The 25,000-nt window shown below is 43.2% G+C and overlaps 1 protein-coding gene across 4 annotated transcripts in view; it reads left to right on the top strand.

Moving 5' to 3' along the window:
* The window catches only part of PRICKLE2 (prickle planar cell polarity protein 2), a 336,416-nt gene that overhangs the window by 268,245 nt on the left and 43,171 nt on the right, over nucleotides 1-25,000 (top strand). For all 4 annotated transcript variants that reach the window (XM_075321373.1, XM_075321374.1, XM_075321376.1 and 1 more), the window contains one exon: nucleotides 13,328-13,441. In XM_075321373.1, the coding sequence (XP_075177488.1) occupies nucleotides 13,328-13,441 (114 nt within the window). The remainder of the gene's footprint in view (nucleotides 1-13,327; nucleotides 13,442-25,000) is intronic.

Genomic DNA, 25,000 nt, shown 5'->3' with positions numbered 1-25,000 from the left:
GTAAACAATTTTGTTTCAAGCATGTGATGCTTGTTAAAACGCCCTTGTGGGCAATATGAAAATCACACCGGAAAACAGATAAAAAGGGGAGAAGTTGAGTCAATCTTTGTCTGTGTGTGCCGCACTTAGCGTGGAGAACAGAAAGAGGAGAAGAGAACTGTCTGCGAACAAGAGAAACAAAATTGTTGAAAAATATCAACAATCTCAAGGGTTACAAGTCCATCTCCAGAGATCTCAATGTTCCTTTATCCATAGTGTGCAACATAATCAAGACTTTTACAACCCTTGGCACTGTAGCTAATCTACCTGGATGTTGACGGCAGAGAAGAATTTATGAAAGATTGTAGTGCAGGATAGTAGATAAGAAGCTCCAAAGAAATTACAGCCGTCTTGCAGGCTCAGGGGCATTGTGTCAGCGCGAACTTACTAAATTATGCAAAGTTTGGAAACCCCTTTTAATTCCATTGATTCCTATTGAGCCTGATTAAATCAAGCTTTAGTCAGGACTCAGCCGAGTATCTATGATCTGTTTAGGGTCTGCGAATAAGGGCTGTGCTACAAGAATTAGCCTGCAAGTCATGAAAATAGAATTGATTTTAAAGGGGTTGTGTGCAGGATTTTCAAAAACAGTGCCATTGAAGTAAACTGGACTGACCTGCAATACCGCAAATGACCTGTTAACCAGTGTGGCGCTGTTTATGGGAAGGAAAAAAAAAGTCATGAGTTTGTTACTGTAAACCCCCTTTAAAGGCCTAGTAATAGGTCCTGTAGCTATGAGCCTAGAGATGGCTGCAGAATCTTTTGTCCGTCAGTGGAATATTCTTTTTCTGGATGTTTTGTTTTTTACCCGCAGCATTTAATGGCCTCGTCCTATTCATTTTAGGTTTTATGTCTTTGCCTATTAAACACATTACATTTAAAAAACATTTAAAAAAAAAAAAGTGGCGACGACTTTACGAAGCAACTTTTTTTTTTTTTTTTAACACATTTCCATTTGCCAATCATCAGAGCAATTTCTATGCGGTGCGTGCGTCTATGTCAGAGGCACATCACGTCTCTCTATTTTCGTCGGTGACAGCTTGCGAGCAAACTGTTCATTTTTTCCCCCCCTATTTTAAGTAGATGTTACATTTCAATATTCATTCCTTTTTATATGTTTTTTGCATTCTTTAAAATGTTGAAAAATCATACGGTAAGCTTCCCTGTGTTTTTACCGCGCACCACAGGCGGGTTTTGTAAGTGTCATGGTATGCAAAGGGTTACTAAAAACGTACTCCTTAAAAAGCATATCCACAAGGTAAATTATGATGGATATGGTCATGTGGCCTAGAACGCCGACTTAAAGGGTTTTTTCCATTTTCATAACTTGGTATTGTTGGATAGTCTTTCCAAAAACATTCACTTTTTCAATTTACTCCTTGTTAAAATTTTAAGCCATTCTTGAGATATTCACTCTTTTTTTCTTTTGTTTACATCTTGTTGCCAAGGAAACCGACCACCACTACAGTTTAGAAGCGCGTAGAACGTTTATGTTGCGCATTTAAGTGCTGCTTTGAAGCTGGCCGCAATGACGGGACCACTCTGCTAGCGCCTAATACCACACGCTTGAGCGCAGTGTTTACAAAATAGATAACAGCGGTGGTCGGTCTCCTAGGCAATGAGCCATAAAATGTTAATATCTCAACATTGGTTGCAAATTTTAATAAACAGTAAATTGCAAAAGTGCTTGTTTTTACAGGTGCTGTCCAACAATACCCATTCATGAAAATGAAAATAACCCTTTAAATATTTTTGGAACTTGCATAGAAGTGACTGAAAAGGGCTGTGCATGTGCAGTCACCTCTTTTTGGAATGGGGCCCTATTATCAGGATGCGTAGTGGTCCCGGAGATGTGCCGATATGTGGATATGCCATAAATGTCTGAGATGGGAGTACCCCTTTAAGACACTGTTCAGATTTGCTTAATAATAAAAGCCGACTGATCCACTTTTAACCATAAATTAAGTGTTACGGCAGGACACCCATGCAAAAGACAGCAAGAACATACAAATGCCTTCTGTTGTATAATCAATACTTGTTTGAGTTACTGTCAACCTTTAAAGGATTTGTCCAATTTTTCAACAATTTTTCATGCATCTAAAATAAAAAATATTTTGTTTACACCGCTCCTATGCAAAGCTATGTGTCGCTATGGCGACAGACCACAAACAAACTGTGTAGTCTGATCCCGCAGTCCTGTGTTACTCCACTTTCTCGTCCAATACCACTTTTTACAGGCAAGGCAGCAAAAAATTCTGCAGACGCACTTTTTTTTTCTTTTTTTGGGTCTGTTTTGAAAATAATAATTTTTACAGGATTTTTTTTTTTTTTAAACACTGGAGTCTAAGGAAGATAGATCAGTTATCACATTGCTATTTATCTACCTTTTAGGAGTGGATCTTGTGTTATTCATGGTCGGTGTAGGGGCAGCGAGCGGGGTTAGTGGACTCACTGGACCACAGGGGGACCCGGACTTACCCTTTAATGGGAGGGGCTTAACTAAGCACCTATGGGATGCCCTGGCCTATCAAGTCGTCACAGGGTATTGTGCAATCTGCCCTTCTGCACAGTATCCACTCCTCCTTGGTTACGGGTCCTAGTCCTTTGGTGTTGGTAACAGCTTAGCCAGTCAAAATCCTAGAAACACTTTACACCGAACCCACCAGACACACCATTGGGGGGCCTGAAGGGAATAGGGCCGCCCACATGGGGGGTTGGTAGGGGAAAGTGACAAGAGAGTGAAAACAGGAGTGAAAGGAGGAGGAGGTGGAAAGTGACTCTCTGGGAGAGAGAGGTCACTGGTCCGGAGCAGGGCTCCTGGAGTTTACTAGGTGGCAGACGTTAGTCTGGCCCGTTTAGGAGCTGTAACCCCGGTCGCAAGGGATCGCGTCAAAGGGGCACGGACTGCTGAGGAGGGCAGCCGACGGCCTTGAACCATCACCGGGCAGGGGCTAGGGCACGACGCGGTATGTGGACCCTACCGTGAGGCAGACGCCAGGAATCATGCTCAGAGCAGTGACTGGGACTGTGGTAGCTGACCCCCTAGGCAGGGACGAACTCTGGTAAAGGCGGGATGGCTGAGGGAGACTGGAAGGTGGTATAGACAGATATGGTGGGCCCAGCAGAGACAGATAGTTATGGGTAGACAGGTACAGGTGACGGACACAGGGATAATTGGACAGGAGCACAGCAATATGAGAACTAGCTAGCAGACTGAAGACTGATTGTCATTGCACAGGCACCTCCCCTAATGGGAGGGTGCCTTAAATACATAGTGTCTCTCAGCCATAGGCTGAGAGACCTTTCTAGGAAATAGCATGCTTGACCTTTAAGAGGAAGGCCGGTGTGCCCTCGTTTACCCTGAGCGTGCTTTCGGGAGACCTGGGCTGTGTACACAGGCCCCTGGAGGGGAAGGCGACAGCAGCACACGTGGACGGCCGGAGTAGTGTGGGGGGGGACGTGACCCATCCGGCGCGGTGAGCAAGTTGACATGTTTGCCTGGACGCCAGCGCTACATCCTGTAAGTAAAAGTGGATCCATTACAAATGAATGGCTAAATAGAAATCCATTAACTGATCCATTCTCCTTAAACGTGTTTTGTAGAAAGGATCCAGTCTAACCGATGACTACTGGATATGTGAACTCAGCCTAAGTGTGCGATGTAGCTGGATACACAAAGCAGAATGATTTTTGTACCTTTTTTTTTTCGATTTATCTATGCAAATGGTGGCTAGAGTATCCATTCTCTTTTAAAGAAGCTTCATAAATAAAATAGTGTCCGTTTTTCTTCATGCTTTTAGGCACGTGACGCCCCGATTTATATGTATGTGATTATCTATTATAATGTGACCGACCCTTCAGGATCATCAGTCGCCTTCCGGCGTTTGTCCCGCTCTGCACAACTTCAAGAATCTGTTTCTACAAATGCTCTTTCTTCTTGCAAAATGCTCAGAATAAAATAAGAAAATATCCGGAGGCTTGAAGACGTCCGCAGACTATTTGATTACATCTGTATGTTTTATTGATGGAGACGATTTTCTTGAATATTTACACTGAATTTTGCTCGATTTTTGTTGAACTCTTTTCAGTAAATTCTTCATCATAACTTCCCATAGAAAACGTGGGCGGCATTCCCGCGAGTCGCCAGTTCTCCGCTGCGTTTATTAAAATTAACACTTTGGGTTTTGTAGGGTTTTTGCTCGTCACCTACAAAAATTTATTTTATAAAATTAAGGATATTTTTCTTAACAGTTAAGTTGGCAGAATAAAGATGTTTAGTCCCAGCAATGTCTAAAAATGCCCCCAAAACCACACCGGACCACCCACTTTTGCCTTGATTTGCTAAAACCTTCCACCTTTTCAGCCAAGAAATGCCCCAAATTTGGCCAAAACGTTTTGGAAACAATTTCATCAACTATGAAACTTGAGAGATGGTAGCACAGATTGACATAAGAGAATCTAGTCCAAATCCCGCTGTACTGAGCCCGTATTGGTACATGTTACTTGTAGAGGGGTTATCTGGTTCTGAATACTGTATTAGCGGCGTCCCCTTGTTTCCAATCCACATGTATTACCCATATCAATGAGCAGTAATATAGACTGTCTCTCATGCCATTGATTCCACTTGAAAGCATGTAATACTCAATTTTTCCTGTGGGGGTGCTGCAGAATAATTAAACACTTTTTTTGAAGGATCCCTCAAAATATTAATTTGATAACTATGGGCGCCAGTGATAGGAGACTTTATAATCAGTTTATTATTCATTTACATTGAAAGTACTAGCAAAAAGCTAGAGATTTCGAAAGTGAACTGTTCCTCCAAAGATCCAAAAAGTTATTAGTTAGCTTTTCAACCAGGAAAGGCGTTAGCAATCAATATTAGATTTCATGTTGTTAACTGGAGTATATAATAATGAGGCACACATTGTATCAGTGTTATTCTGTGGTGGGTTTTCAGAATGCTACAAACTGCGCCCTGCGCGGGAGCATACCTGCCACATGCAGTGTGCAAACTCCACCCCGCTGCAAGAGTGGAAGAGAGGATTCATTGACAGTAGTTTTATATCATCTACACGGAAAAAGGAAGCGGCTCGTTCTAGATTAAATGGCCAGAAAAAGAGACAGGGCTTTGCAGAGGCCAAGAGATATCCTGATGGTCTTTATAGTGCTCATGGTCTACAGTTGTCGGTATACAATGTCCCTGCCAATACAAATGATACTAAAAAAGATTTAAAAATAAATATAATAAAAAAGGTGGTTTCATAGAGCTCGAAAACCAAAAGGTTATATTTTATGTTGCAAAAACCTTTTGTGCCCTCCAATTTTTCCTTTTTTGCGGTCCTGCAATGTTGCAAAGTCAGAACAGAGACGTGTCTGAGTTCCGCCCGGCTGTTTCTCACATACTTAAGTAAAAAAAAACAAAGTTGCTTTTATGGTAATACCTCCATTTCTCCATACAGTCCCCATTGGCTTGCAAAATTGGGATTAGCCGCTGCAATGTAGAGAAAAAACCTCAGCAACCAATAAGACAAAAAAAAAAAAAAAAGAAATCGAGCTGCTGCAATGTGAAAGTTTTTTATTCCAGGCCGGCACCACAGTAAAATCCAAACAATCCAACGTTTCCACCTCAGCGAGGTCTTTTTATTGGATATCTGTGTGGATGGTGCCAAAGGTATGAGTGATGGAGGTGGAGGCACCAGGTGGGGGATGGCGGCTCTCAGACATGCTGTGGTCTCCTGGCAGTACAAGCCGCTGCCCCCCCACCTCCATCACCCATACCTTTTGGAACTATCCACACAGATATCCTTGAAAAAAAAACCTCGCTGAGGTGGAATCATTAGATTGTTTGGATTTTACTGTGGTGTCGGTCTGGAATAAAACTTTCACATTGCAGCAGCTCGATTTCTTTTTTTTGTCTTATTGGTGTGAGGTCTCCTCTCTACATTGAGAAAACGGGGGTAGCTAATCCCAATTGTGCAAGCCAATGGATAGTGTATGGAGCGATAGAGGTATTACCATATGCGCAAGTATTTTCAGGGGGATTTTACTGTGATGCCGGTCTGGAATAAAACTTTCACATTGCAGCAGCTCGATTTCTTTTTTTTTTTTTGGTTTTTTTTTTTTTTTGGTCTTATTGGTGCTGTGGTCTTCTCTACAAACAGGGTCTTGGTCCTTTTCTTGAGCACAATACTCTGTCGAGAGTGCCGGCTTCTCTCCTAATACTGTTTTCACAATGGGTGGGACTTCTTCCGGTGAGACCCCCGACCTATCAAAGGGTATAAATGTCCAAATTGGAAAAAACTCAGTGGGTTTATAGGTTTGTTGAGGGCGCACAGACTAGTGGGCAAAAAAATTGTCAAAAACTGGTACAGGCGCAAGACTAAGTTGGGTAATAGGAGAGGTACCGGGGCAATGGTACCAATGGGCATCAAATGGGCACTTTTGGTAATTACCAGTGACTCAATATTGGTAAATGTTTCCCCCGGGCTCAGAATGGGCGTTCATACAGCGTGCCGCTATTGATGGACCAGATTGATTCTTCCCGTCACCGTAATGTTTACCGTCTCTGTGCCCAACGGACGCGGGCACTTTAAACGCAGAAAAAAAACATGGCTTTGAACAGATTTCATCTGCTAATCATTTTAGCAAATTGTGAAAGAAAACTCTGAGGGCTTGCAGTGTAGGCGGAGGCGCAGACAACATATTTATTGCCAAGACGAAGCGGTAACAGCTGTTGTACAGGCAGGTGCTGACATCTTCTTTACATTTACACAATTTTGCTGCAGAGATGACTTTATTAATTTGTGTATTCGCAGAACATTGGCGGTTTAGTTATTAATCTGCGGCTGCTTTGGATGATCTCCGGCCCCAGTTGAGCTGATAAAGTGGAGATCCTGTGTTCGGGATCCTTCGCTTTTTGGCAGGGCTTGAAAATCATCTGATTGCAGATCTTCCAACAATTAGAGCGCTAAAGTCGAGTCCTGCCCCATAACCGCCTGGGAACTCCCCCAAAGCCCCCCATTGGGTATCATTGTGCCAAACCATGCCCCTAATCCCGTCCAGTTCCTGGTAAGCTCCTTGCAAAATCAATACTGTTGGAAAGTATTCGGTTGGTAGCTCGCAGCGCTTTTCATACATAATGATCACTGTCCCCATTGGAGCTCACAGTCTAAATGCTCTATCTGTCTTTAGAGTATGGAAGGAAACCAGAGAACCTGGAGGAAACCCATGCAAACACACTCCTAGCAGATGGTGTCCTTGGTGGGATTTAAACACAGAACCCCAGCGCAGCAAGACTGCAGTGCTGACCACTGAGCCACCACAAGACTGCAGTACTACCGTAACCACTGAGCCACTGCAAGACTGCAGTGCTAACCACTGAGTCGCTCCAAACCAACTGTGCAAAATCTACACCTATACCTGCCATAATTATGTATAAGCCAGATCAAACTGAGAAGCTTGAGAAAAAAGACAGATAAGTGTTATAAACTTCATCGGGAGCTCACTGATGGATTCTCACTCAACTCATTCTGGAGCTGCAATAGTGCAACACAGAGGCTACAGAAGTAAACAGTGCAAAAATGTTTGATGCCCAATTGTAAACATGATTTTTAATCCCAACACTATACAGTTAAAGGGGTATTCCCATCTCCAAGATCTTATCCTAATATGTAGTAGGTGGTTTTAATAATAATATTCGCAAATACTCCAATTAGAAACGTAGTAGTTCTCCTGATTTAGCTATGTCGCTTACCTCATGTGCAGGGCATTGTAGCTTAGGTTTCCATGGTTGCGACCACTCAAATAGGCTATAATTGCTTAGTTGCTCTTGGTAATAACAATGGAAACGTTAAGGGATGTTTCCATCTCCAAGATCTTATCCCAATATGTAGTAGGTGTAATAATAATATTATTAGCAATTACCTTCAATTAGAAATGTAGTATAGTCATATCAAAAAGTTTGGGCACCCCTATTAATGTTAACCTTTTTTCTTTATAACAATTTGGGTTTTTGTGATTTCAGTTTCATATATCTAATAACTGATGGACTGTGTAATATTTCTGGATTGAAATGAGGTTTACTCTACTAACAGAAAATGTACAATCCGCATTTAAACAAAATTTGACCGATGCAAAAGTATGGGCACCGCAACATAAAAGTGACACTAATATTTTGTAGATCCTCCTTATGCAAAAATCACAGCCTCTAGTCGCTTTCTGTAGCTTTTAATGAGTTCCTTGATGAAGGTAGATTTGACCAGTCCTGTTTACAAAACAATTCCAGTTCAGTTAAGTTTGATGGTCGCCGAGCATGGACAGCCGCTTCAAATCATCCCACAGATTTTCAATGATATTCAGGTCTGGGGACTGGGATGGCCATTCCAGAACATTGTAATTGTTCCTCTGCATGAATGCCTGAGTAGATTTGGAGCGGTGTTTTGGATCATTGTCTTGCTGAAATATCCATCCCCTGCGTAACTTTAACTTCGTCACTGATTCTTGCACATTATTGTCAAGAATCTGCTGATACTGAGTTGAATCCATGCGACCCTCAACTTTAACAAGATTCCCGGTGCCGGCATTGGCCACACAGCCCCAAAGCATGATGGAACCTCCACCAAATTTTACTGTGGGTAGCAAGTGCTTTTCTTGGAATGCCGTGGTGTTTTGCCTCCATGCATAACGCCTTTTTGTATGACCAAACAATTCAATCTTTGTTTCATCAGTCCACAGGACCTTCTTCCAAAATGTAACTGGCTTGTCCAAATGTGCTTTTGCATACCTCAGGCGACTCTGTTTGTGGTGTGCTTGCAGAAACGGCTTCTTTCGCATCACTCTCCCATACAGCTTCTCCTTGTGCAATGTGCGCTGTATTGTTGACCGATGCACATTGACACCATCTGCAGCAAGATGATGCTGCAGGTCTTTGGAGGTGGTCTGTGGATTGTCCTTGACTGTTCTCTCCATTCTTCTTCTCTGCCGTTCTGATATTTTTCTTGGCCTGCCACTTCTGGGCTTAACAAGAACTGTACCTGTGTTCTTCCATTTCCTTACTATGTTCCTCACATTGGAAACTGACAGTTTAAATCTCTGAGACAACTTTTTGTCTCCTTCCCTGAACAACTATGTTGAATAATCTTTGTTTTCAGATCATTTGAGAGTTGTTTTGAGGAGCCCATGATACCACTCTTTATAGGAGATTCATATAGGAGAACAACTTGCAAGTGGCCATCTTAAATACCTTTTCTCATGATTGGATACACCTGACTATGAAGTTCAAAGCTCAATGAGGTTACAAAACCAATTTAGTGCTTTAGTAAGTCAGTAAAAAGTAGTTAGGAGTGTTCAAATCAAGAAATTGATAAGGGTGTCCATACTTATGCACCGGTCAAATTTTGTTTAAATGTGGATTGCACATTTTCTGTTAGTACAATAAACCTCATTTCAATCCAGAAATATTACTGAGTCCATCAGTTATTAGATATATGAAACTGAAATAGCTGCTGCAAAAACCCAAATTGTTATAAAGAAAAAAGTTTAACATTAATAGGGGTGCCTAAACGTTTTCATATGACTATAGTTCTCCTAATACAGCGAGGTCTCTTAGCTCATGTGCAGGGCATTGCAGCCTAAGGGATGTTCCAATTTCCATCTCCAAGATCTTATCCCAATATGTAGTAGGTGTAATAATAAAATTATTAGCAATTACCTCCAATTAGAAAAGTAGTATAATTCTCCTGATATAGCGATGTATCTTACCTCATGTGCAGGGCATTGCAGCTTAAAGGGATATTCCCATCTCCAAGATCTTATCCCATTATATAGTAGATGTAATAATAATATTATTAGCAATTACCTTCAATTAGAAATATAGAATAGTTCTCCTGATATAGTCATGTCATATGCAGGGCATTGCAGCTTAAAGGGGTATTCCCATCTCCAAGATCCTATCCCAATATGTAGTAGGTGGAATAGCAATAATATCAGCAAATACCTCCAATTAGGCATGTAATATAGCTCTTGTGATTCACTAAGTCACTTACCTCATGGTCAGGGCGCTTCAGGCCCTTTGGTGTCTAGGATACGACCACACATATAGTCACAGTTAGGCCGGAGTCACACTTGAGAGTGACTTGCATCGCATCACTCGGTATGACCGGACGCTCTTCGGACACGAGCGTCTCAGCTGCATAGAAATACATGTGCGGCAGTGCCAGGGCAATGTGATGCAAGTCACGCACGAGTCACTCGCAAATGTGATTCCGGCCTAACTGTGACTATATGCGTGGTCGACTCGTAACCATGGATACCTAAGGTCCTGCAGTGCCCTGAACATGAGGTAAGCGACATAGTGAATCACAAGAACTATACTACATTTCTAATTAGAGGTATTTGCTAATATTATTATTATTACACCTACTACATATTGGGATAGGATCTTGGAGATGGGATTAACCCTTTAAGAAAAAAAATGGTCTTAAGTGAACATTGTGTTTGGTGACGTGACGTTTCACAAAGACAAGCCATACACCTGACAGAAATGAGGAAAAGATGGCATGAGAATTGGTCAGTAGTGCCGCCTCGGGCTTTGGGCCTGGAAAGTCAAGTGATCATATCTCAGCCTAGAAATAAGATATGTAAATATGGGTTTGCATCTTAATCTAATATATAAAAGTGTGTGTGTGTGTGTGTGTGTCCGCCAAAGGAATCCACACCATCGCATGAACAATCAAGAAATTTTGCACAGACACCCCATGTTGCTCAGGGAACGTCATAGACTATGTTTGGATGGGAAAATTTAACCTCGGGCTTTACAGGTACTCTCCAAAAAAAACCTGCCTCCCTTAAAATCAGTGGAGCTGCAAGCTATTAGGTTATTAATAGGAGCTGTAATTGGTTTCTATAGGAACAAAATAAATTGTTAGTATAAGAAGCTTATGTGTGAGGTAATATGATGTCGGTGGGGAGACTGACAGAGACTGACAGAGACTGACAGAGACTGACAGAGACTGACAGAGACTGACAGAGACTGACAGAGACTGACAGAGACTGACAGAGACTGACAGAGACTGACAGACATGGAAACATCCAGCCAGACAGAGAAAGAGACAGAGACTGACAGACATGGAAACATCCAGCCAGACAGAGAAAGAGACAGAGACTGACAGACATGGAAACATCCAGCCAGACAGAGAAAGAGACAGAGACTGACAGACATGGAAACATCCAGCCAGACAGAGAAAGAGACAGAGACTGACAGACATGGAAACATCCAGCCAGACAGAGAAAGAGACAGAGGCTGACAGACATGGAAACATCCAGCCAGACAGAGAAAGAGACAGAGACTGACAGACATGGAAACATCCAGCCAGACAGAGAAAGAGACAGAGACTGACAGACATGGAAACATCCAGCCAGACAGAGAAAGAGACAGAGACTGACAGACATGGAAACATCCAGCCAGACAGAGAAAGAGACAGAGGCTGACAGACATGGAAACATCCAGCCAGACAGAGAAAGAGACAGAGACTGACAGACATGGAAACATCCAGCCAGACAGAGAAAGAGACAGAGGCTGACAGACATGGAAACATCCAGCCAGACAGAGAAAGAGACAGAGGCTGACAGACATGGAAACATCCAGCCAGACAGAGAAAGAGACAGAGACTGACAGACATGGAAACATCCAGCCAGACAGAGAAAGAGACAGAGACTGACAGACATGGAAACATCCAGCCAGACAGAGAAAGAGACAGAGACTGACAGACATGGAAACATCCAGCCAGACAGAGAAAGAGACAGAGACTGACAGACATGGAAACATCCAGCCAGACAGAGAAAGAGACAGAGGCTGACAGACATGGAAACATCCAGCCAGACAGAGAAAGAGACAGAGGCTGACAGACATGGAAACATCCAGCCAGACAGAGAAAGAGACAGAGGCTGACAGACATGGAAACATCCAGCCAGACAGAGAAAGAGACAGAGGCTGACAGACATGGAAACATCCAGCCAGACAGAGAAAGAGACAGAGGCTGACAGACATGGAAACATCCAGCCAGACAGAGAAAGAGACAGAGGCTGACAGACATGGAAACATCCAGCCAGACAGAGAAAGAGACAGAGGCTGACAGACATGGAAACATCCAGCCAGACAGAGAAAGAGACAGAGGCTGACAGACATGGAAACATCCAGCCAGACAGAGAAAGAGACAGAGGCTGACAGACATGGAAACATCCAGCCAGACAGAGAAAGAGACAGAGGCTGACAGACATGGAAACATCCAGCCAGACAGAGAAAGAGACAGAGGCTGACAGACATGGAAACATCCAGCCAGACAGAGAAAGAGACAGAGGCTGACAGACATGGAAACATCCAGCCAGACAGAGAAAGAGACAGAGGCTGACAGACATGGAAACATCCAGCCAGACAGAGAAAGAGACAGAGGCTGACAGACATGGAAACATCCAGCCAGACAGAGAAAGAGACAGAGGCTGACAGACATGGAAACATCCAGCCAGACAGAGAAAGAGACAGAGGCTGACAGACATGGAAACATCCAGCCAGACAGAGAAAGAGACAGAGGCTGACAGAAAGAGACAGACATGGAAACATCCAGCCAGACAGAGAAAGAGACAGAGGCTGACAGAAAGAGACAGACATGGAAACATCCAGCCAGACAGAGAAAGAGACAGAGACTGACAGAAAGAGACAGACATGGAAACATCCAGCCAGACAGAGAAAGAGACAGAGACCAGGAAAGAGACGGGGAAAGAGACGGAGGCGGGGAAACGAGACGGAGGCGGGTACTATAGCTAGTATACAATAAAGAGCCCTTCTAAGATTTTCTTTTGTTAGGTCTCTCTTAAATACAAATCTAACCCCTTTAAGTGCAGCTGACGCTCAGCAGTCGGATTACTTTCCTAACACTTGCTACTTGCACGTTTTGTTTCTCTCTGCCCCGTCCCTCGAGATTTCTTTTCTGGCCTCGCAAATTTCCCGACATTTTAGATGTTTTACTACCATTATTGTGCGATAGTCTTACTGAAAACACTTTGGCTCCATGTATGAAGCTCGGTGATCTATTTTTCATGTGTCCTGATGGAATGCAGCCTGATTCTGGGAAAGGCGCTTTGTCTCTTGTAATATCTGTGGCCAAGCAGATTTAGACGCTGGAAAGACAAAAAAATATCCGTTCTGATTTTTTTTTTTTTTACATATTTTGAGCTCTGAAACTTTGAAACTTTTGCTCCGTGAAAAATAATCTCCTGTCTTTTGTGTCTGTAGGTTCACCAGTATTATAGCTGCTTACCCGATGATAAAGTCCCCTATGTAAACAGCCCCGGTGAGAAGTCGAGGATCAAACAGCTTCTTCATCAGCTGCCTCCCCATGATAATGAAGTAAGTACCGATGGATGACAAAAGTTTCCTATTTATCTATAACTTTAGCAATATTGAAAATAGAAAAAAAGTTAGCAGCCAAATGGTCCAGTGTCACGTTAGCTACGAGGAAGTACCAAGCGAGCAGCGATTGGTAAGAAGGGTAAGGAACCCCTGCGTCTAGGGAAAGGAGAGATGGTGACCCCTGACCAACCCAACAGCTAGTCCCTGGGGTCCATCACCACCCTAGATAGGTTACGCACCTATGCGCTGGGCTAGATTCCTGACGCTAGGTAACCCTAGTGCTGGACCCTAAATAAGGTACGGATGGGAAGAGCTCTTAGTCGACATCACTAAACACTATAGAAGACACAAGGAGGGGACACAAGGGGAAAATGCATGAACTACTTATCCATAGATGACACAGGGAGGAGTTCAGCAACAATACTACAGATGAGTACAAGCCACCTGCTTGCAACCAGAGCTAGAATGAACTGATTAATATCAGCAGCACCAGTCCAGGGAAGAAGGGAGTATTTAAGCAGAAGAAGAATACTGATAATCAGCAGCTGGATGGAAGGAGAGCTCTGCTGGGTCCTAAAGGGGAAGATATGAAAACCCAGCAGGAAGCTAGCTAGCAAAATGAATACTGACCGCAGGAACAATGGAAAGTCAGGGAGCATTTTGTGCAGCCAAACGCTGTGAGCGTCTAATGCCAGAAACCACATGACTGTGTGTCACCCGTGACACACCCATAACATCCAGTCTCGCTATTCTTGCTCTTTTGCTTCTGCGGCACATGATCGGTCAACGGCCGTGCGGCACTTTAAGTTGCTGGACAAGACATGAGAAATCCAACACCGAGACTATTAATGTTTCTTCCTTATCTGTTCTCTCAATCCTTACACCCTAATAAACAGACCACACTGCATGTCCTATATTAGTTACCCACAGTGCCATAAACATGGTTGGAGCTGTGCCTTGTTCTGTATCTGTGTCAAATAAATACACAGCCGCAGTATCAGGCAAAACCACAACCAAATGTGCAAAACTGCCGATGTAAAAAATTAGGTGGGCCCATTATGAGCTGACGTGTCCAACCCCTTTATCCAGCTTTCAGTAGGGAAGCCTGAAGCCAACCTCAACCCCCCCCCCCCCTGCATTTTATAAAGTATTGATGGTCTTTCCTAAGTCACCATAAAGACCTCTAACTGGCTGATAATGTTATCGTGATAGACTTATTTAGGATTTCTACCAAACCTTTTGGTTCTGCACAAATAGTAGAAAAGTTTCAAGAAAAAAAATAAAGAACAATTTTGACTTTGCGCAAGAGCCATCAACTTTGTGCGCCATTTTGAAGAATTTGGCGCCAAAAAATGACAATAATGAAAAAAGAAAAGTGACAAAAATGTAAATGATGAATCCGTGCTTTATATAAAATACGGCAGGTTTTGAAAATGTTGATTGGGCAAGATGTTAATTTTTCCTTCTCTATGACATCAGGGATAATAATAATTTTATTTCTATAGCTCCATCATATTCTGCAGCACTTTAATAAAATTTCACTAATCGTTGCAATTTACAGGGTCCCTTGGACCCTGCGATTAACTGTAACATGCGGCAGAACCTAGAAGTGTTCAGTTTCCCTGCAGTGCCCCCGCAGGATGAATAAGGAATTACTCTTTGCCTATTGCAAACAATTGAGTTCACACAATCTGTCCTCCAGAGTTTGACACATCCTATGTAGGCACTCTTTTTAATACAGTGCTGGCCAAAAGTATTAGCACCCCTGCAATTCTGTCAGAGAATACTCAGTTTCTTCCTGAAAATGATTGCAATCACAAATTCTTTGGTATTATCTTCATTTAATTTGTCTTCAATGAAAAAAAAAAGTCAAAAAGCCAAATTGGATATAATTCCACACCAAACCTAAAAAGGGGGTGGACAAAAGTATTGGCACTGTTTGAAAAATCCTGTGATGCTTCTGTAATTTGTGTAATTAACAGCCCCTGTAACTTACCTGTGGCACCTAACAGGTGATGGCAATAACTAAATCACACTTGCAGCAGCTGACATGGATTAAAGTTGACTCAACCTCTGTCCTGTGTCCTTGTGTGCACCACATTGAGCATGGAGAAAAGAAAGAAGACCAAAGAACTGTCTGAGGACTTGAGAATCCAAATTGTGAGGAAGCATGAGCAATCTCAAGGCTACAAGTCCATCTCCAAAGACCTGAAAGTTCCTGTGTCTACGGTGCGCAGTGTCATCAAGAAGTGTAAAGCCCATGGCACTGTGGCTAACCTCCCTAGATGTGGAAGGAAAAGAAAAATTGACGAGAGATTTCAACACAAGATTGTGCGGATGGTGGATAAAGAACCTCGACTAACATCCAAACAAGTTCAAGCTGCCCTGCAGTCCGAGGGTACAACAGTGTCAACCCGTACTATCCGTCGGCGTCTGAATGAAAAGGGACTGTATGGTAGTATGCCCAGGAAGACCCCACTTCTTACCCCGAGACATAAAAAAGCCAGGCTGGGTTTGCAAAACCTACCTGAGAGAGCCTAAAACGTTTTGGAAGAATGTTCTCTGGTCAGATGAGACAAAAGTAGAGCTTTTTGGGAAAAGCCATCAACATAGAGTTTACAGGAAAAAAAAAAAGAGGCATTCAAAGAAAAGAACACTGTCCCTACAGTCAAACATGGCGGAGGTTCCCTGATGTTTTGGGGTTGCTTTGCTGCCTCTGGCACTGGACTGCTTGACCGTGTGCATGGCATTATGAAGTCTGAAGACTACCAACAAATTTTGCAGCATAATGTAGGGCCCAGTGTGAGAAAGCTGGGTCTCCCTCAGAGGTCATGGGTCTTCCAGCAGGACAATGACCCAAAACACACTTCAAAAAGCACTAGAAAATGGTTTGATAGAAAGCACTGGAGACTACTAAAGTGGCCAGCAATGAGTCCAGACCTGAACCCCATAGAACACCTGTGGAGAGATCTCGCAATGGCAGTTTGGAGAAGGCCCCCTTCAAATCTCAGGGACCTGGAGCAGTTTGCCAAAGAAGAATGGTCTAAAATTTCAGCTGAGCATTGTAAGAAACTCATTGATGGTTACCGGAAGCGGTTGTTCGCAGTTATTTTGGCTAAAGGTTGTGCAATCAAGTATTAGGCTAAGGGTGCCAATACTTTTGTCTGGCCCATTTTTGGAGTTTTGTGTGAAATGATCAATGATTTGATTTTTGTTTCATTCTCTTCTGTGTTTTTTCATTGCAAGCAAAATAAATGGAGTTAAGTTAATAATACCAAAGAATTTGTGATTGCAATCATTTTCAGGAAGAAACTGAGTATTATCTGACAGAATTGCAGGGGTGCCAATACTTTTGGCCAGCACTGTATATAAGGACACAACTTTTGTAAGTAAATTTTTAATGTTTGGAACACATAATTGGCTGCAAGTGCAAAGTGGAATCTGCTCTACTGTTGGGTGCTACGGTCGAGGACACAGCTTTGCTGCATGGGCCATTTGGATGCACACGTTTTTGACATTGTCTTCTTCGCATTGGCCTATATTTTTTTTTTTTTACAATGCCCTTAAAATGCTAGATTTTTATGACTGTAACATTATTCGCCCTTCGCCAGTGTTTTGCAGTTGATGATTAATAGGATGGCCTGTCCAGTCTATGAATTCCATATGTTTACAGTGTAGGGTATACATTCCACTTAGTCATTTCTATTAATATCTGGTTTTTATTACATGTGCATATTTGGGGGAGGTTAAAGGTGACGTCTTGACCCTTGGTCAGCTCAGTTGATTTGTTATGTAGATAAATATAAATTTCACTGAGCCATTTTGGGGTAAATCGGCACAGACGGCAAATTTTTATTGCTTATTTTAATGTTATTTTAGAATATAATATTCTGTTACACGGAACCAAATAAAAACCAGTTGTCACTCATATTTGTGTCTATAGAATTAGGTGACTTTTTAAAAAATGATTTAGCTTGGAAATGTGATCCACTCCTGACATGTACGATGGTAGGAAAAGGGGTCAACGTGCCGGGAGTGTACGTAGAGATGAGCAGACCTGAGGTTTGGCGTTCGTACGAAACACAGACTTTACCAAACAACAGTGTTCGGGTGCTTTACACATGCAAACCACTTGTGCTCGGGTGTGCTCAGTGCTCAGCTCGGTGAGAGCCACTTGCCGTGTTTGATCGGCTCACACTGGGAGTAACAGCGGGATCGGATGTAGTGTGTACCAAACAAAAAAAATGGAAAAAGCCTGCCCTCCCGCCCCTGGAAGTGATCTGTTTATGGCTGGCTGCGTGTGAGCGGAGACCCAAACTGCCCAATTAATGACTGTTGCGCTACCCACGGGGGAGCAGGGCAGTGAACCCACAGGACTGTGGCAGCTGACCTCAAAGATGGAGTCTGACAAAGCTTGAGGGAAGGAAAGGACTTTAATGATCAGAGCGCGACCAGCGCCAAACACAGGGTCCTATGGTAGAGTCCAGAGTGCAGGTACAGTCTGCACAGGAATAGTCTGAATACCTGAAGGTATGGCCGAGTGGCAATGCACAGCAGGTACGACCTGAGCACCAGCAGTGTCCGGTCCAAAGTGGAGGTAGATGGTAAAACCGAGCCAGGCCTTGATCCAGTAGTAGGAAGAGTGTTGATACAGGCGACTTGATCAGGACCTCCTCTGGCGGTGTTTGATCCGATCCAGCGGGCTGAAGCGGCCTGACAGGTATGGACTCTGTGGAGCGCAGGGACCCAAGTATGGACTGGAGCAGCAGACAGGCACGGCCTGCTCTGAGTGGAGGCAAGGTTAAACAACAAGGCAGGGGACAGGGACCTGACTGGAAGCAACGCCACACTAAGGGACAGGAAGATGTTGCTCAGGCACCTCCCAGAAGGGGAGGATGCCTTATATATTTGTTGCCTCTCTGCCATAGGCTGAGAAGCACATCCTGGTTAAGGAATACTGGCTCTTTAAATCACGAAGTATTTGGCAGGTGTCTCATAAGGAAGGTCCTGGAAGACCCGTTCAGTGCATGCATGTTTCTGGATGAACAGGCCACCGGCAGAGAGATGAAGGAGAATCCAGGACTGCGATCCGAGTGAGTACCCTGTATGGAAGGAAAAACGGCGAGATGGCAGACTGTAAGGAGCTGTGTTCTGGGTGCCGACCCCCCCCCCCCCTGCCCAGTAGGGGTCAGACCGCTGGTTGGGACATGAGAATGTCTTCCATTGGGGTTCAGGTCAAGTCTTGGTACCAAACGGAACATTCTCTAAAGTCCGTCTGAACCCGCCGAACCGAACTTCCACGCTTCCGCTCATCTCTAGTTCCAACCCATCGAATCCTGTATCTCTGCTTCCCATTCCATTCTATCAACTCTCGTAACTCCCACCAGTCTGTGGACCTTGGCAGAGAGGTAAATTGGGAAAGGACTTGCATTGGATCAGGGTAATCTTGGAAGCACACACAATCTGAGCAAACCTGGTCACATTCCAGAATGTCAATAAATAATAGATGGAGATTTTGCAAAAAAAAAAAGTTGGGTTCGGATAAAAGCAAAAAAGATAAAATGAAAGCGTGGAAATCTGACTCTGAAAATAATCTCCAACTGAGTTTCCATATGAAGTTTGTTCCTAAGGGTTAATTCATTTTTATTTTTTTGAGATCTTGGAATGAAATTAAGATAATTAATTAAATTCAACCCATATGTTGGCCTTTTTGTGATTTTTCTTCTTTTTTTTTTTTTCTTTTTATATGAACATTAATATTATTCTCGATTCCCTTTTTAATCTAATCCTTATGCTACATGCTTTATTTCTGAAACAGAAGAACTGATACGTAAATATGTGTTTATACACGTTGGAACATCTTTGTCATCCTCAAATGTCACTAGTATTTACAGTCAGATCTCCCACCCATGACTATTACTTCTTCGGAGCCCATAATGTAGAGATCTTGAAGCCTTTTCTGGTTTGATTCCTCCAGAACGTGAAGCCAAGTCAGTGTTCCCTTAATCCTCCATCTGTAAAAAATATTTAGTCTTCTTGATGTGACTTTCCTAACAACTCCATGAAGTTGGTTCCTTGTAGTATAAACTACAGTCTTATTGGAATACACCCACGAGCAGCTTTTTGTCTTGAGGACGTATTGTCCTCAAGTGTGAAGTGCCCAATGCACATTGAAATGAACACAGGGTAAACCTTATGATTCGGGCAGGATTGGCCAATCGACTGTAGAGTATGGAAGCGTCCGACTCTTGCCAGACAGCAAATGTCAGAAATAAAAGGATCGGGCATATTGAAATTCAGCATGCCTTGTTCTCAAGGTTAATCGCTACTATTAGAAGTATCTAACAATAGCTTATTCCCTTAATCCCAGCGAAAACATATGTACACTCGGCTGATCCAAGCATGTATGTATGTTAGGGGAGTTGGAAGGCATACTTGTCGGAAGATGGCTACTTTAGGTGTATGGCCACCTATAACGCTCCAGTCCACAGTAGACTAAAGACTGCTAAACCAATCGATATTGGTGTGATCAGCCAACAGTCTAATCTAGATCTCGGACGGTGGATTGTACAGGTTAAACTCGGCGCAGCCGTGGAAGAAGGAATAAAAGAAAGCCCTAGAAAGTGACTTTATTCAATGCATTTTGGTGGAGAAACGCCTTCATCAGGATATTTACTGTTGAGTAATGATGAATATCCTGATGGAGTTTCAACTGCAAAATGCATTAAATAAAATCACTTTCTAGAACTTGGTCTTCTTTCTTCTTCCACGGCAGCATGAAGTGTAACCCATACAACCCACTGTCAGTCATCTGTCTATGCAGGGTCAGCATCAGCCGTGTTTCACGCCTTCCAAATGGAAGGAATAGCTGTCGGAAGATGGCTACTTTAGGTGTATGGTCACCTATAAGGCTCCCATTCATATTAGACTAAAGATGGCTGAACCCATCGATATTGGTGTGATCAGCCAACAGTCCAATGTAGATGGTTGATGGTGGATGGTAGCAGATGAACTCCATGCTGCCCTGGAAGAAGGAATAAGACCAAGCCCTAGAAAGGGATTTTATTCAACGCGTTTTAGAGGGTAAACTCCTTCAACAGGATATTTACCATTAGGTAATGGTGATTAAACCTGATGGAATAAAATCACTTTTTAGGGTTTACTCTTATTCCTTCTTCCATGGCAGCACAAAGTTTAACCCCAACCATCAATCGTTTGTCATCTCTCTATCCAGGGTCTGCAGCAGTCGTGTTTTAGTCTTCCCAGTGGTTGTATCTTACACAACCTTTCCAGGTGAACAATTCCCTTTTACACCTAGATCATCTCACAGTTACATCCCTATTGCACACTATCTTTCCTACAGACGGTCTAATGTTTATAGAGGCCCCCTAACTATTCCCAGCATAGTCTGTCAAAGAGAAGGATAGGTGCATTGGATTTACAACAGTCGATCCTTGTGTTCTTCCTGGAGATGAGCAGCCAACAGAGGAGTCCGGCAGAGGCCATCTCGAGATCACCTGGCCGACCCTGGAAAGATATCACAGCCGATAACTACCTTATGCGTATTGGGGGCCTTTCGAGTATGTTCTAGCCTAGAGCATGGGACCTAGACAATGCTTCTCTTAGATCCTACCACACTATCAACATTGAGTTCCAGGAGAAATATTTGGCGGTGGGACATAAATTGCGTTACACTTTGTTTTACTCATGCACTCCGGGGTGGAGACAATATTGGAGGAATTTAATATCTTTCCCTACAGTTTTCACTTTTTTGGCACACACCTTCTATGGCAGTGGATATGATATTTTTATACTTTGCATATGGATGCCGTGTATATTCTTCTTTTGTAGTCTTGTGCCAACCCGGGCACTTTACCTGAACCTTTACGTAACTTCACCAATTTGAGGCACTAGAGAATAAGTTTTCTTCCTTCTGGAGAACTCATTTACTTACTTTCTTTCCCCTGTTGGATTACTTTAGCTGAATCTCCTTAAAGTGAACTGTTACCTCCAGAAGAATCTTAGTTCCCTGAGGTCATTGTAGGAAAACACCACCCAGTGCGGGACATCAAGTTTTAGGGAGAGTCCCTCCAATCTTTCTCTGCTTTTCCTTTATAAAGGTTATGGTTTCTGAGGCCTCATACATAGAATATGGGCTCCTGGATACATTTTATTGTAAATCACTGAAACCTCTTTTCTAGCTAAAATGAAGGTCGGGGGGGGCTCCTTGTCCATAACTTGACCAAAATTTTGTGTTACATAAACCTGTGCATCTGACGTTCACTGCCAAAAGGTTCCAAACCTCATTCCTTTGACGTTGCTCCACAGGGAAGATTCCTTCATGGTCTCCACAGAAGATCATGTCACTCAAACCTCCATACTTAGGGTTCCACCTGTTGGCGCTCTTGAATGCCATTGGTAATTATGAACAGTCCAGAAGGTTATCTTTTTGGGGATAGAGGTTGGATATATAATATTTCTTTTTGAAATAGATCAGTTTACATTTGTTTTGTTTTTCATTATCTTTGACACAGTGAACCTCTACTTCCATCACACTTGTTTGCTAGCAGCTTTGTTAGGGAGATTGGAAAGACTTGACTTAAAGGTCCGGTGAAGATTAGTTCTCATCACTGGTTGAGCAATTGCGTATCATCTCAAACAACAAAGAAATGCGTCTGCAGTGCATATTTTTAGCCACCAATCGTTTCATTCACGATAGAGTTGTCGATTGCTGCGCTTGACTTTTAATGGCAGCCCTATGGAGCGGAGGTCGGGTATGTGCACTGCTGCTCCATTTTACTGGGGATAAAAGTTCACCATGCTGCCAATTGGTGCGGGTCTCCGGATTTTGATTACCAACTAGAGATGAGTGAACCCCTGGATCATTGTTCATACCAAACACAGAATGTATATAAAAAAAAGATCCGGGTTTGGCATTTGGGTGCTTTATGTATGCAAACAACTCGCGCGAGCATCGCTGTACCCGATGCTCTTTCCGATGCTCTTTCCGATGCTCTTTCCGATGCTCTTTCCGATGCTCTTTCCGATGCTCTTTCCGATGCTCTTTCCGATGCTCTTTCCGATGCTCTTTCCGATGCTCTTTCCGATGCTCTTTCCGATGCTCTTTCCGATGCTCTTTCCGATGCTCTTTCCGGTGCTCTTTCCGGTGCTCTTTCCGGTGCTCTTTCCGGTGCTCTTTCCGGTGCTCTTTCCGGTGCTCTTTCCGGTGCTCTTTCCGGTGCTCTTTCCGGTGCTCTTTCCGGTGCTCTTTCCGGTGCTCTTTCCGGTGCTCTTTCCGGGGCTCTTTCCGGGGCTCTTTCCGGGGCTCTTTCCGGGGCTCTTTCCGGGGCTCTTTCCGGGGCTCTTTCCGGGGCTCTTTCCGAACAGCTCGTACTGTGGGTAGTGTGCACCCAAAAAAAAATTAAAAAAAACCTTCCCACCCTCCCCTGAAAGTGATCTAATTACGGTTGACTGTATGTGGGTGGAGACCCAAACTTCCCAATTAGTGAATTCCATTGGGGTTCAGGTCAAGTCCGGGTCCCACACCGAACTTTAGATAAAGTCCGGCTGAACCGGACTTTCACGGGTCCATCTCTAGTTCCAACACTTTTTAAAGTAATACTTATCCTGCTTCGTTTAGCCCTGGTCCACAGTCCAGTTCAGTGTAGCCGTGGATCAGAGCTGCGTGAATTTCCTTACCCGCTGGAATCCCAGGTTTTCCTTACGATTAGCTGAGCCGGCAAGACACCACCTGTGTTCCTTTTGTCACACCAAACCGGCCATTCAAACATGGCGCCATGGAATCTGGAAGTTTGGGAAATTTGTCCATGGCCAAAGACCGGGGTTACGTGAAGTGACCCGTTCATCTCTAGTGATAACTCCTCCTCTTCAAGCAATCCCTTTATTTCATCTATCAATGCCGGCTAAACTTGTCCATTTCACACCAGCCAATGGGGACCTCATAACTTTTTCCGACAGATGATGCCTTGGGAAAAGCGTGTCGGATTCTTTTTGTCCCTAGAGAAGATAATTTACTTTGAAAGATGTCTGGCAATTGTTTACTTTGTGCTCTCCAGAACACATGTATGCTCACCAGAGTTGAGCGTGCATGTATATAGAGGATCGAGAGAAATGGCTGTAGACTATAACTTAATGGATCTCACTCCTAAGACCTACTAATATGGAATTTTGGTTTTTATATTGTGGTGATGACCTCATTAAAGCGCTGCGGGATATGATGGCGCTATATTAGCAGTGCATAATAATGACCCCTGTGTTATATTCATGTTTCCATAATATCCTTTTGCCAGTTTGGTAGTATCTGTATTTTGTCTATGGATAGTTGTACCCCCCGATTAATTGTTATTTGTGTGCGCCGCTTGCTTTCGTGTTTTCTTGCATTTTGTGGGAATACCCAAAGCAAACGATGGTTTATATATGATATTGGCCGCGAACAGCAGGATGCTATATTCCAGCCACAGTTTCTATCTGGAAAATGTTATTATGAATCACGGAGAGACATTTTCTCAGCGGTAAGAGCCGGCGTAATGTCTTCTTGCAGCTTCATTTTCAATTCTTTAGTGTCTCGACGCAGATTGGACTTAAATTCATCTCCTATTGGTTTAGGCACGCTGCCCCGTTACATGAAATCAGATATAGAAATAAAAAAAACCGCTGCCGTCTACAACTCTCTAAATTTAAAGGGATTGTCCCAGAAAAAGCCGAAAATGTGCTAAACGGAAGAAGTTACTTCTATTCATCTGGTAAATCCTCCTCTGCTCCAGCGGTCCCTGCAGATCGGGTTGAAATGTTTTGCAATAATTACCGTATGTGCCATCTTTGCAAATGAGACCGCTGCAGCCAATCACTGAGATAAACAGGCCCACCTGGCTGTAGTGCTAAGCCTACACGGTCAGTATCCTGGGAGTGCAAGTTATTTCTTTATTTTTACTACATTTTTATTCCTTGAGGACGACCCCTTTAATAACGATTATATTGCGGTGGATGGGTTATATCTGGCAATGTAGCTCAGGGGGTAATCCACAATACCACATGCAACCGGTGGACAGATAATGGACTGTAATTTTTGAAGAGAGAGGGGGGAGCCAGCACTGCCTATGAAAGGCATGCAACAAATAAAAAGTGTAAAATTCACAAATTCATTCCTACTGTACTATAATGCAAAATGAGATTTTTAGCAAAAAAATGATCAATAATTTGAGCCACCCCTGCCACGTCACAGCAGATCTCAATAGGGGGGTCCTACTCTATATTTGTACAATTTACCATTGTGCCGTACGGCCTCCTAAGACCGTATGGCACAATGAATGAATAAAGGCCTGTTCCGCCTTTATTCATGGACCTTGGTCTGGCACTGTGAGGGTTGGTTGTGACATTGTCCTGGTGTGTGTGGCGATCGCTGCACATGCTGGGACCTGGGCTACCATTATTCGCGGTTGCCTCTCCTTGCAAACATGGAAGCGGTTTCTGAAATTTTACAGGTAAATCAGTTGCTTTAATATTGTTCTACTTTTCATGAAATTTTGAGGCCGCATG

Source organism: Anomaloglossus baeobatrachus, chromosome 8, assembly GCF_048569485.1.
Source record: "Anomaloglossus baeobatrachus isolate aAnoBae1 chromosome 8, aAnoBae1.hap1, whole genome shotgun sequence".
NCBI classification, from domain to species: domain Eukaryota; kingdom Metazoa; phylum Chordata; class Amphibia; order Anura; family Aromobatidae; genus Anomaloglossus; species Anomaloglossus baeobatrachus.
This window is presented reverse-complemented; position numbering and strand designations above follow the sequence as displayed.